The sequence below is a fragment of the Xenopus tropicalis genome, chromosome 2, assembly GCF_000004195.4.
Source record: "Xenopus tropicalis strain Nigerian chromosome 2, UCB_Xtro_10.0, whole genome shotgun sequence".
In the NCBI taxonomy this organism is placed as follows: domain Eukaryota; kingdom Metazoa; phylum Chordata; class Amphibia; order Anura; family Pipidae; genus Xenopus; species Xenopus tropicalis.
Window position 1 is genome coordinate 159,919,586 of NC_030678.2, and position 13,247 is coordinate 159,932,832.

Here is a 13,247-nt window from a genome sequence, read left to right on the forward strand (position 1 = left end):
GGAAATGGTCTCATCAAATCAACTTTTGCCACAAAAAGCCCCCTTTGATTCTAACAAGTGGGGAATGACTGCCTGGTGACTTATACCAGCCCACCCCCGAATGGGATTCTGATTACCAGGGAATCAATTGTCAGTGTTTGTGAGATTTCTACACTGTGGTCAAGTGACCTGTATAATTTTGAGAGAGAGAGTCAGAACTTGACATTTCCCATTCAAAGAAAAGGTGGTTACATTCTGTTACTGCTCCTCTCAGGCTGTAGAACGTTTATGGCCCCAGCAGATATAAGGCCTTTACTCATTTGCTTGGAAAATGAAACACAGTAAATAGGCAATGAGGAGCATAGGCAGAGAGAGAGTAGGCACGCCGCTATAAAACAAAGGGATTTATTGAGTGCGTGAGTGAGATGTAACAGACAACGGCGCTCTGATCAGAAAGTGCATGGTTGGTGGCTGAATGTGTCTCCTACGAACCCTACAGCTTCTCAATCAGAACTGCAGACGCGCCTCCCCCACCATTGCAGATTCCAGCGATGCCAAACTGGCCTTTCTTCAGCACGTGAGCCATGTGGCCAACAATCCTAGCGCCCGACATCCTACAGAGACACACATTCATGCTACTTGTCTGAAATCACAGGCAGCGTAAAAGGCGACAAAAAGTTAACCTGCCCACACCCACCCTGACCTGGAAATTCACCTCTATTCATAGACTTGCACCTGCCCCAACTCTGATGTCACACAGGGGGCAGGCACACACCTATATGATCTATTGCTATAAAGTCTATACAGACTTGCTTATATTAATGTGTTAACTCACCCTATGGGGTGTCCCAGGGACACTGCCCCACCATTCACGTTGACTCTGGCAGGATCAATGTCCAACATTTTGACATTAGCCAACACCACCACACTAAAGGCCTCATTTATTTCCCACATTGCAATGTCTTCTTTTTTCAGCCCGGCTTCACTCAAGAGCTATAAAACAAAAGCAAAGTTGCTAGTCAGTCGGTCATGGCCCTATCACCGGCACATAGTAGCCCCCGAATCCCACTTTCCTACCTTAGGAACAGCATAGGCAGGTGCTATGGGAAAATCAATGGGATCTACAGCAGCGTCAGCAAATGCTACAAAACACAGAATGGGTTATAGCAGGTTAGTTGTACAGTAGGATAGGGCTCTGAGACATGGAGTCCATTGCTATTGCAGTTCCATGGTTACCAGTTGCAGTAAATGATGTGCCCAACTTGCAGCCACCTAGCTGTCACCTAGCAGTTCAGAGACAGCTGCATCATACAAGTCTGTCCTGTATATAGTATAGGGAATAATAAACCCCCTGTTGCCTAATATAAGGCTATTGGAAGTCTTCATACCTACGATTCTTGCGAGAGGTGTAACATTGAGCCTGCTGGCGGCTCCCGCAGTCATAAGGACCAAAGCGGCGGCTCCATCATTCAATGTGCTCGCGTTGGCAGCGGTCACGGTACCTGTGGGGTGAAATAAAGCATATAAGGTGTAGGCAGACAAGGAAAGGGTCAGATTGTCTTTCTGAAAGGGATGAAATTTGCATTAAAGTCCCAACTCAGTGGGCCCATTTTAGAGCTACATCAAGGCCAATGGCAAAGTCATTTCGGAAACCCAAAGTGTGCTGTGGCTGTTAATCCGTATATCCATACACAGCCTAACCTATCTCTGTGTTATACCATATTCCCTTTCCTGAACCATTATTGTCTGTTTAGTTCCCCTTTAGATTAACTTCTAGTACAACATAGACCTTGACGTTCTGAATCTCGTTTTTTTGTTTCTTTTTGTGGTTTTTCAGTTATTTAGCTTGTTGTTCAGCAGCTCTCCAGTTTGGAATTTCTGCAGCTATCTGGTTACTAGAGTCTTGTTTACCTTAGCAGCCAGGCAGTGGTTTGAATGAGAGAGGAATATGAACAGGAGAGGGACTAAATAGAAAGATAAGGAATAAAAAGTAACAAAAATAATAAAACTGTAGCCTCACAGAGGAATAGATTTTTTGGCTGCTGGGGTCAACGAACCCCATTTCAAAGCTGGAAAGATGTAGAAGAGGAAGGCAAATAATTCAAAAATGGTAACAAATAATGAGGACCAATTGCAAAGTTGCTAGGAATAGGCAAACCACCCATTTGAGGACAGTTATTTTTCCATACACACAATATAGCATTATGGCTCTATCCAGTTGTTATGCCTCTGACACATGGAGGTACCCAAATGTCTGCCCCTTTGCAGCTTAGTGTCATCAGAACCTTAGAGGTGCTGATCCCTAGCCCAATACACTTCCCTTTCTCTCCTGCAGGCTTACTGGCACCAATATGTTCCAGCCGAGTGCAAGCTCCTTGAGTCAGAACAATTGAGCAGGAAATGACTTGGCACAAAGGGAATGCTGGGAAGCCAGCAGTCACTCACCGTTGTCCTTCTGGAAGACAGTCTTAAGTTTAGAGAATTTACTGAAGTCAACGCGCTTGTACTCTTCATCTTCTTGGACAATGATATCGGGTCTTCCTGTAACAGAGACCAGTTAGACATGGGAGACTGCAAGGGCACAGTCTGCTACTCCCAGCACCTGCCTGACTCCCAGTTTGCCATCATTAACAACAGTTAGTGACTGAGCATATTGGATCTTTGAGTACACAGATTTATACAGCAGTGAATGAAGTCCTGTGGAATACAGGCTAAACATTTAGGAGGTTATGTAATAAAAGTTTGCTCAGGAGCAGTAACCCATGGCAACCAATCAACAGGTAGAATTTATTCAACTGTTTAAAAGCCAACATCTGCTTTGTATATTCCTATTACCCATACTAGAAACAATTAGCCAAGTATCCCCTGCATGGAAGATATGGCCCACAAGTTTAACAATTTGACTTACTGTGGGTGGCACAAAATATTGGCAGTGTCCTTAGTGTTTTAACCTTTACTTCTCCTTTATACCCTTTATATACGGGTATCAGGGTCAAAAGCATCATGACTGTAAGTGGCAGCATATTGATTCTGCTCTTTGTTATCTACTTTTATCATTCCGATATGTTCAGTTTATTGATTAGTATAGGCCAAAGTTTAAAGCTACTCATTACAGAGAACCTATTCCCTACTGTACATTACAAGGCTTAGAAGGGGTCATTCTTGACCATTGGGGGGCGCAATTGTAAAAGCAAGCCCCTTAGTGCTCATTCTGGGAGCCTAAGAGTGTTTCTGAGAGCACTTGCACACTCCTGAACTCTACACAGAGAGTCTACACTCCTCTGCCTTCCTCTGGATCAACTAGACAGGTTATATGTAGGCATTATGGTTGAACGTGATGGACGTATGTCTTTTTTCAACCTAACTTATGTTACTATGTTACTCTGCACATCTAATTCACATGCAGGGTAAGGGGGCGGGTGTGGGGATGCCTACCTGTCTCTCTTGGATCCAGCACTAACACACTGGCTGTGCCACAGATCTCTGCAATTCATTTGCAGCTTTTTGCAGACAGCTAAACACAGCATACAAAGTGCAAAAAATGGCTGATTGTAGTTTTTTTTTGCACTTTGCGTTAAGCCTACTATGTATAAAACTCTATATAAAACACTATATAAAACTGGGACCTGTCAAGGAGGCCAGGGCAACATGTCTGTGGCAGCAAAACCTGCATGACACATGGCAAACACCTCCATTGCTGGGAATCACTATTCTGTTATTCTTTTCCCCCTCAGCCCCTTATCAGAGTCTGTGGCTGTTACACTAAAGGTGGCTACACACTGGAAGATTCATTCGTTTGGTGAGGTCGCCAAGTGAGCAGATCTTCTTCCAATATGGCCACCTAAAGGTGGGTGATTGGTTAATTCGAATTCGCCATCTGATCAGGGACCACATCAAGAATCTGATGCGTTTCCTGATCTGACGGAAAATCTAACCTGCCTGATCAAGATCTGGTCAATTTTAGGGTAGGCCCATTGGGGGTGCCCATACACAGGCAGATAAGCTGCCGAATCGGTCTAAAGGACCCGAATCAGAAGCTAAAATCTGGCTGTGTATGGTATTTATTAACATTGAAGACAAACATCAGGGGTGATGTTGCCCATAGCAACTAATCAGACCTTTGCTTTTGTTTTTTAACTTGCAGGTGACTGTTCAAATTCCAATTGCTGATTGGTTGTTATGGGCAGCATCACCAGTGATGTTGGCTTACACACTATAATAAATATGCCCCTAAATGTATGACAGTCGATCAAACTGCACTATGTCTCCTTGTTACTGACAGGGCAGCTGCTCCCATATTGGATTCTGTTGCAGCAGAGATTATATTGTGGTGCCTTATGTGGCTGTGAATGTGCATCTTACTACATTTTTGAGGGACACATTATATTAAAATGGCAATGTTATACAAACAAGTCTATGGAGCTCTTGGGCAGGCTAGGGCTGATTAAGAAACCTACTGGAGGGCCACATCTGCAGCCCCCCACTTGGACAACCCCACACTACAGAATATGAGTGCACACACAGTGATTTTGGAGAGGTGCAGGTTGGACATCGCTGCTGCTGGTAACAAATAACAACCGACGTGGCCAAAGGGGTTACCAGTTATTTTGTTCATAATTAGAGTAATCATCATCTCTCCCCTACCTAACATGTACCTTTTTGTGAAATGGTAACTGATACAATTTCATTGGCTATTAAACCAGAGTCCCACGCTGCCTTGCTTCGAGTGTAGGAGTTAATGGCAAAGCTGTCTTGTTCTTCTCGGCTAATACTGAGCTTCTTGGCTGTGTTTTCTGCACAATTCCCCTAAAAAACAGAGCAAGATGAGCACTGGGAGCAACTGAACAACACACACAGTCTGTATAGGGCAGGCAGGACTGGAAAATGCCAGAGAGGCTGCTGTAAGATGCCACAGACAGTCACTATTTATTGGGCTGGGGGGGCTGTTTGCACTGGTAATGCCAGGGCCTATTTTGAATCCTAGTTCGCGCCTCCGTATAGGGCAGGAGTGAGCAGAGATAGAACCAGCAGTAATCATATGCCTTTCAATCTTTGCACTTTACTCTGTACCAAGCGGCCGTCATTAAAAAGTATGTAGGTGGCACCGGTGTTGAGACAATGCGACACGCAGATAAGTCTGAGTGTTGAATATATAGGCAATAATATACCCCCAGTTGATGAGGATGTTAGAAGTCCCAGAGGCCTCCCATGACCATATAACGACACAAGGCTATAAGCCAAGTGCCTTTATACAGGAGATGTAACCCCAGTAAGCCCACTCTTTAAATATAATTTGGAAGTAAAGACCAGCGTACCATATGGAATTTGTTATAGACATCGGTGAGGCCATCTTTTACTATAATATCTTCCAGTTTCACTCCTCCGTACGGCGTGGCGCCTCTGCTCATGCAATAAGGAACGTTGGACATGCTCTCCATCCCGCCGGCAACCATCACTTGCTGTTACATATATATTGAATATCATTAAGGTTACTAGTCAGGAAATAAATCAGTAGCCTAAAGCAAGCTGTCTATTATATATACATATATTACATGTATATATTATATACATGTACATATTGTGCACTGTATGTGAACAGTATATATACACTCTCTCCTAAACACCAAGGACTGGGAATTGTAGTTCCACATTAGCTGCAGGGTCAGACCCTGAAGAAGAGTGCTATTCTGAGGAAATTTGCAACTGGTCTTCATATTTTATTATTTGTGTTTTTTTAATTATTTAGCTTTTTTTGTTCAGAAGATCTCCACTTTGGAATTTCAGCAGCTATCTGGTTGCCAGGATCAAATTTCACCTAGCAACCAGGCTGTGATTTGAAAGAGAGACAGGAATATAATAAATAATAATAATAAATGTTGTCTCATAGAAGAATAGTTTGTTTTTTTTGTCTGCTAGGGTCAGTGATCCCATTTGAAAGTTGGAAAGAGTCAGAAGAAAAAGGCAAATTATTTTTTATATGTTTTTAAATTAAGTTTACCTTAAATTCTGTATATAGCTCACCTGATGGCCACACATGAGACTCTGCGCAGCCAGCATGATGGATTTCATCCCTGACGCACACACTTTGTTGATGGTGGTTGTGGGAGTGGAGATAGCCAGGCCTTGGGGTGAGTGATAGAAACAGTAAGCAGAAATATTCTCCTATCAAAATACTGTATTGTAACAGCATTGACAGAGGATGATATCAAATGCCTGATTGGCTGCCTTAGGATGCTGCACTAATACCTTGCCTTTGCCAGGTTCTCCAACTCTCTGTACATGTAGCAAATTATTCAGTAATCTCAGCAATGTGGTAACGCATTTGCAGCCAACAAAGAGAACAAAATGGAGGGTGGGGGTGTTCCCTATCGTGACTTACCTGCCCCGAGTGTAGCCTGCCGGGAGGGTGCTTGCCCCTGGCCAGCTTGGAGAACATTGCCCATGTAAACCTCCTTCACCTCATCGCCTGGAATACCTGTATAATGGAAGGGAAGCATTATGCCTTCATCCTGCTTCTGGGTCAGTCCAAGACACTGGGCTTCAGTTGGTACAGTTTGCTGGGTCAGTTTGTGTGGGCACAAGTAGTGTGATATAATGGGTATATCTGGGTATACAGAAAGTCTGTGACAGTGGACAGGCTCAGACTGGCAATCTGTGGGTTCAGGCAAATGCCAGGGGGGCTGCAGTGAGATGCCACAGACAGTCACTATTTATTGGGCTGGTGGGGGTGCTGTTTGGGCCTCTGTGTACTTGCAATGCCAGGGCCTGTTTTTAATCCCAGTGCTGGCCTGACAGTGGGGGTTTCTGGCCATACTTTGTTTATGGCAAATGCCGTACTTACCTGCTCTCTCAACCGCAGCTTTAATGGCAATGGAACCAAGCTTAGTTGCTGGGAGTGATGACAGAGACCCTTGAAAAGATCCAATTGGGGTTCTAGCTGCACTTGCAATCACCACCTCCTGAACAAGAAGAGCTTGTAGTTAATGCATAGTAACCAGACTCAAGTGAATGGCACAAATATCCAACTGCAGCACCTTATACATAAAAGGGCTCATTTATGAACATGAGTGCAAATACTGAGATTGCGGATAGAAGACTTACATTTAAGGTACGCTGGGAGACATGGCCCCTGTGTGTGTAGTGCAATGCCTGCAAAACAGAGAAAATAACAACAGGTCACAACTGTCACATCCATGTACTGCATTCTGTTTGTATCTCACCCTCTGAGCATCCCACAAAGTCATTTCCATTTATCCCACTGTACAGTTACCCTCAGCTATGGGTGTAGTTATCACAATATAAAGTCTGGGAACTCCATGGTGACTCCCCGTATCCCTATATTTTACAATAGGGGGTACATCATTTTTATTTAAAGTGTCATATGGCACAAGTGACATCACTAAGCATGCCTGGAGACAGCATTTATAAGGATATGTTTTACGGCTTATTCATGGCGTTGGTTCATTGTTCATTATCTACTATTTATAGGAATAGAAAGTTAATGTTAAACCTGGAAATAAACAAATAAAATACAGGGACCCTTGAAAGGTGACCATGATGGCGCTTTTTTATTAGTACCAGTATTTGCTTGCACTTAAAAGGGGTTAACACAGGGTTGGACTGACCCACGGGATACAGGGAAAATCCCACTGGGCTCCTGTTGGGCCCTGCCACCTGCCTGCATGCCAGCCGCCCTGACACCACTGGGCCCTGCTCCGCTGTGCTACTTACTTTGGTATAAAAAATTAAATTATCTGGGTGCTGGGCCCTTAGGTGGTTGAGTGGTGGGCTGTTATGTCGGGTAACTGGTAGGCCCCAGATAGCCCAGTCCAGCTCTGGGTTAACAGGAGGCAAAGACAGAACTGAACTAATTCCCATTCAGGGGAGGACCCCCATCCCCTCCACTGCTTTGGGCAGTTCTCTATAGAGGGGCCTTTCCTATACTGCAACTGTTTCAATCAGAATGTACAGTCAGGGGGCAGATATAAATAATGGCCCTGCCTGGGACATCAGCAGAATTTGTTTCTGTTTCTGTTCTCCGACTCTTTTAACATTGCAGTAGAAGTCAGTACTCCTCCATGTCTGTTAATCTACTGGCTTCTGATACAATGTTTCAGGACATTTCAGTAGAAACTGGGTCGGACAGAGAAATGAGCAACGAGTTCCAGTACACAGTAAGGTGATTTGGCACTTACAGAGCCAGGCATTTGGCTCATATGTGCAGGAAAAGCAGCAGTCACTGTCAGTCTGGGGAGGGGGTCTTTCAGCAAAACATAACCCATCAACATGACTCCCACAGACTCCATACCCCCCCCTTCTACATAGAGAATAGTTAAAGGGAGAAAACATCTGTTTGCACCCGGTGCCCACTGGCACTACTGCCAGCTGCATGCCCTCCTGCCTCTCACCATGTAGGTTTGTTGCTCTCAGTTGCAACATCTCACTGGCACAACTGCCCCTCCTGTGCCAGCCCAGTCTGTCTCATGGATGCCCATTAGGCAACAAATAAATAGCATAATGTAATTCAGTGTGTTATGTAATAAAAGGTGCAAAGTCTGCTACTGATCTAGTCACTTATATTAGCCAATAAGCACAGAGCATAGACTAGTCACCTGTGTAAAAGCATGCATTTAATTGGTTGCTATGGGTTACTGCCCCTGGGCAAATTTTGCTGTCTCCATGTGTTCCTTGTACCTCTACTACTCACATGCCAACCCACATTGCCTTCTCCTGCCTTCAACCTCTCCTTGGTTGCCCATTTGGGCTTCTATTGCCCATGCATCCAACCTACTGGGGCACTAGCACTGCCCTCTAATGGGCTAAAATCCCCAAAAGTGGAACCACTTATACACTTAGCTTCCTATTAATGGCCCTTAGCGGGGCAATGAATAACTACATGGCCTGTGTGCTTACAAATTTATATATATATATAGATATAGATATAGATATAGAGAGAGAGAGAGAGAGAGAGAGAGAGAGAGAGAGAGGGAGACACGCGCCCATGGTGCACTCACTCACCCAGCCTAGAACCAGTGAAAGTAACAAGAGGGCAGCAGGGACACTCCATATCTCAGTGCCCTGACATGTCACAACAGTTTATCAGCCGTTTGATAAGAATAAAGTACATTGCACTTGGATGCCGACGCATAGTTCAAAGCCAAGAGCTGATCGAGGACTGGGATATTCCACCTTTTTCTCGCTTCAGAGGCTAATCTACAACTCCCGGCACTTTGCCAGTGTTTGAGCAGTGGGAGGCTGCTAGTGCAGTCCTACAGTGAGAAGGTTGTCTGCGCATTATCTATACCAGTGCTGTCCAACTTCTGTTGTACCGAGGGCCGGAATTTTTCCGACCTACGTGGTGAAGGGCCGATAATGGAAGCCAGTTTTGACCACTCCCCTTTTTGAAACCGCACCCACTTGAAACCACACCCATGTTATCACATGACCATACCCATATTAATGGTTGTAGTACAGCAAAAACCTGCCATACTCTGCCTGCCCTACCCTGCCTGTGTGTGCCATACTCTGCCTGCCCTACCCTGCCTGTGTGTGCCATACTCTGCCTTCACTACCCTGCCTGTGTGTGCCATACTCTGCCTGCCCTACCCTGTCTGTGTGTGCCATACTCTGCCTGCCCTACCCTGTCTGTGTGTGCCATACTCTGCCTGCCCTACCCTGCCTGTGTGTGCCATACTCTGCCTTCCCTACCCTGCCTGTGTGTGCCATACTCTGCCTTCCCTACCCTGCCTGTGTGCCATGCTTTCACTGTTTGTGCCATACTCGGCCTGTGTGTGCCATACTCTGCCTGTGTGTGCCATACTCTGCCTGTGTGTGCCATACTCTGCCTGTGTGTGCCATACTCTGCCTGTGTGTGCCATACTCTGCCTGTGTGTGCCATACTCTGCCTGTGTGTGCCATACTCTGCCTGTGTGTGCCATACTCTGCCTTCCCTGCCTGCATGTGCCATACTTTCACTGTGTTTGCCATTCTTGGCTGGTTTGTGCCATACTCTGCCTGTGTGTGCCATACTCTGCCTGTGTGTGCCATACTCTGCCTGTGTGTGCCATACTCTGCCTATGTGTGCCATACTCTGCCTATGTGTGCCATACTCTGCCTTCCCTACCCTGCCTGTGTGTGCCATATTCTGCTTGCCCTATGATGCTTGTGTGTATGGCACACACAGACTGCTACAGTCTGCACAATAACTATATATTAAAAAACTTTTTAATCGAAGTACCACCTCAGTATATGTTCTTTTTGTAGTGTGCAGGGATTATTTGTGGGTTTCTACTCTTCCTGAGGTGTGAACAGGGGAACAATGGGGGTGATTACAGCCTGAGCCTGAGGTGTGAACACTACAGGGGGTGAACAATGCAGAGATTAAAAGGTGTGAACAACACAAGGGATTACATATTTAAACAATACAGCCTGATTACATCCTGAATCTCAGGTGAGAACCATGCAGGGGGGGCAGTTAATCACAGTACTGATACCATTAAGATCTTACACAAGAGTAAGCCATCAAAGCAGCCAGACAAGTGGGGGGCCACACAGAGGGGGGTCGCGGGCCGCATGCGGCCCGCGGGCCGCCAGTTGGACAGCACTGATCTATACAAAGAAACAGGGGTGTATAGGATATGTCTCCCAGCATCCTCCAATATAGAATGATGGGTCGATGTAGTTCTGCAACATCTGGGGACCCAGGATTAAAAGGGCTATATTCAGTCAGGAATAAATGCAGCTAATGAAGGTCACTGTGTCTATCAGAAGAGTAAAGCCCATAGGAGCAAGGCTGTGTATTAGGAGAAACTCATACACTCTTTCATTGCAGCTAAATACACTCGGGTGTAAAGCACATTGGCCTTCCCTGCCCCTATCTATCTGCTCATATGAGTAAAAACAACTTAGCATTACTCTAATGAGGAAAACGTAGCACTTACTCCAGCGCAACACTGACAACTAGTGGATAAAAGCTGACTATGCGCTGCTTGAACTTACAAACCAACATGAGAACTGAGCATCTGTCAGACATGGCCGTTCCACTGAAATAACTGGCCCATATAATGCCCCTTTAAGGGCGGGAAGCCCAAGAGAAGCACACAGTGTTTTCCCTTTGACATTCTGGTCCAGTGCTGCTGTAGGCACGGAGCCAGTGGGCACCAAGTTGGCGCATATGCGTGGAATCACCAAGGAGTCCCTACCCCCCACCTCTGCCCTAATTGATAGTAAAGTATCTGGCAGCAGGGAAGGGGTATTTTTCCCCCAGAAAGGTTTATTCACTATTAGGCATCTGAGTGCTGCCCCCCCTAAAACTGCCACCCCTCAAGTGCCTATATGGTAATGATGCCTCTGCACAGCTACATTTCCAGATGTAGGGTAGGTGGGGAAATACAGTTGTGGGTCTGGTAACTAGGGAACCACCGGACCAAAATGCAACCTTGTTAGTAGGCAGATAAAAGCTATCTGCCATTTCTCTGGTAAGTTCAGGAAAAGGTGATGTACCGTGTTAGCCAGTCAAAAATGTTTACAGGATAACCGTTTGAAATAAAAAATAACAAAAGTGGTATGAAGGTGATACCTTTATTGGCTAACTAAGATAACCATAGCAAGCTTTCAGAACATTCTAGTTCCTTTTTCAAGCTGATTAATCAGGTAATCATCTTGAAAAAGCTTTGAAGAACTAAAATGTTCTGAAAGCTTGCTATGATTATCTTAGTTAGCCAATAAAGGTATCACCTTTATACCACTTTTGTTATTTTTTATTTCAAAAGGGTTATCCTGTAAACATTTCTGATAAGTTCCAGCATCACAAGACTTAAACAGCAGGTGGCGCTGTCATTTAAACTCACTATGTTAGCAGTGTAAAAACTGATAATATATTGAAAACTAGAATAACATAATAAATGTCAATTGTAAAAGCGTTCAGAAGAGTGCTCTGAGCAATTTAACATTCTCCTTGGGGGTTTATCACCAAAAATGAGCCCTTTGAGCACTTGCTATATATATTTAGGTCTGTAAGCTACAAATAGGGAACGGGTCAGCAGTGTCCTGTTGCCGGGCTGAGAAATGTAGCAAAGTACTGACAGGAGGGAATGCAGTCAGTGCATCACTTTGTAGGGGTTCGGAGCTGGACACCCACAAACATCACTAGGCAGGGTGCAAGGGCAATTCTGGCCCCTTGGCTTGGGTATTACAGAATGTCCTTATCAACTGCCCTTCATTTTCTCAAATTATTTGCTTTCCTTTTCTGTCTCTTTTCAGCTTTCAAACAGGGGTCACGAACTCCAGCATCCCAAAAAATGATTGCTCTGTGAGACCAATATTTAGTTACTTTGTATCACTTATCTTTCTGTTCAGGCCTTCTCCTATTCATCTCCCAGTCTGATTCACATCAGTGCCTGGTTGCTAGGGTAAACTGGAACTTAGCAGCAGCTGGGGCTGAAGGGCATTGCCAGCTTTGCCTGTTAATCAGTGAGAAGGCCTTGTACAGGAACAAAGGAATGGGCTAATGCCCCTCATAACACTGACTGATGAGTATAGTAGTAATATATATTTATTTATTTGGGATTTTACATGTGCTCTCCTCCAGCTGTTACCAGGAGTAGGGCCCCCAGCAACAAACAATTTTGAGAGAGAGAGAGGCCAGATACAACAGCCAAGGAACACATTTTGTGTGGAACAGAACGATCTGACACCCTTTCAAATGCCTCCCAGCTCCAGAACCTGCCAACCATTCATCGCAACTCTGACTGCAGAGGCCAGCACAGTGTGAGACAGCGGCTTGTCTATTCACTTGCCCTACTGTGTGTGCAGCAGTAAATGATCCAGACCAAGCCATGGAGGGCTACTTACCCGAGTGGAGTGTGAGAGGCGAGCAGCTGTACGAGGGCCGCAGAAAGCCATGGCTGTGGGACACTGTCACCCCGCTCTGGGCACCTCCGAGTCACCTCTAGCCAAAGAACAGCGCCCTCTTCAACAGCCAATCATATAGCGCTTCTGACCAGCCCCCGGATACTATTGGCTACAGCTGACAAGCAAGCGGATTGTCATGAGCTGACGGTAACGAAGGCGATGAAAAGGAAACTGGCAGGCAGCCATTTTTAATACTGGCAATGGGTCACACGGGGTTCTGCCATACGCCCCCTGGAGTGTGGGAACGCGGGAAAAAACCTTGGAGTAGTTAGTCAATATTGACCCCTGACATCTACCATAGAGTTCCAACTCTATGTCAGGGGTCAATACTGACTAACTACTCCAAAGGTAAATTG

The 13,247-nt window shown here is 45.3% G+C and overlaps 1 protein-coding gene across 1 annotated transcript; it reads right to left on the minus strand.

Annotated features, from left to right (window-relative positions):
- Nucleotides 1–370: 370 nt before the first annotated feature.
- acat1 (acetyl-CoA acetyltransferase 1) lies at nucleotides 371–12,926 on the minus strand. The gene is made up of 12 exons (NM_001030401.1): nucleotides 12,832–12,926; nucleotides 7,081–7,128; nucleotides 6,821–6,938; nucleotides 6,359–6,454; nucleotides 6,001–6,101; nucleotides 5,295–5,438; nucleotides 4,635–4,785; nucleotides 2,425–2,520; nucleotides 1,368–1,481; nucleotides 1,057–1,121; nucleotides 815–972; nucleotides 371–593 (listed from the first exon to the last, which is right to left on the minus strand). The coding sequence occupies exons 1-12, from the start codon at nucleotides 12,880–12,882 to the stop codon at nucleotides 473–475; spliced, it is 1,263 nt and encodes a 420-aa protein (NP_001025572.1). The 5' UTR covers nucleotides 12,883–12,926; the 3' UTR covers nucleotides 371–472.
- Between the last annotated feature and the right edge of the window lie 321 nt (nucleotides 12,927–13,247).

Coding starts and splice junctions, on each gene's coding strand:
- acat1 (NM_001030401.1), bottom strand. CDS start 12,882: ATGGCTTTCTGCGGCCCTCGTACAGCTGCTCGCCTCTCACACTCCACT. Junction 2,521..4,634: donor AGTTACCATTTCACAAAAAG/GTACATGTTAGG, acceptor TCTCTGTTACAG/GAAGACCCGATATCATTGTC. Junction 594..814: donor TCCCTGGGACACCCCATAGG/GTGAGTTAACAC, acceptor GTGTCTCTGTAG/GATGTCGGGCGCTAGGATTG.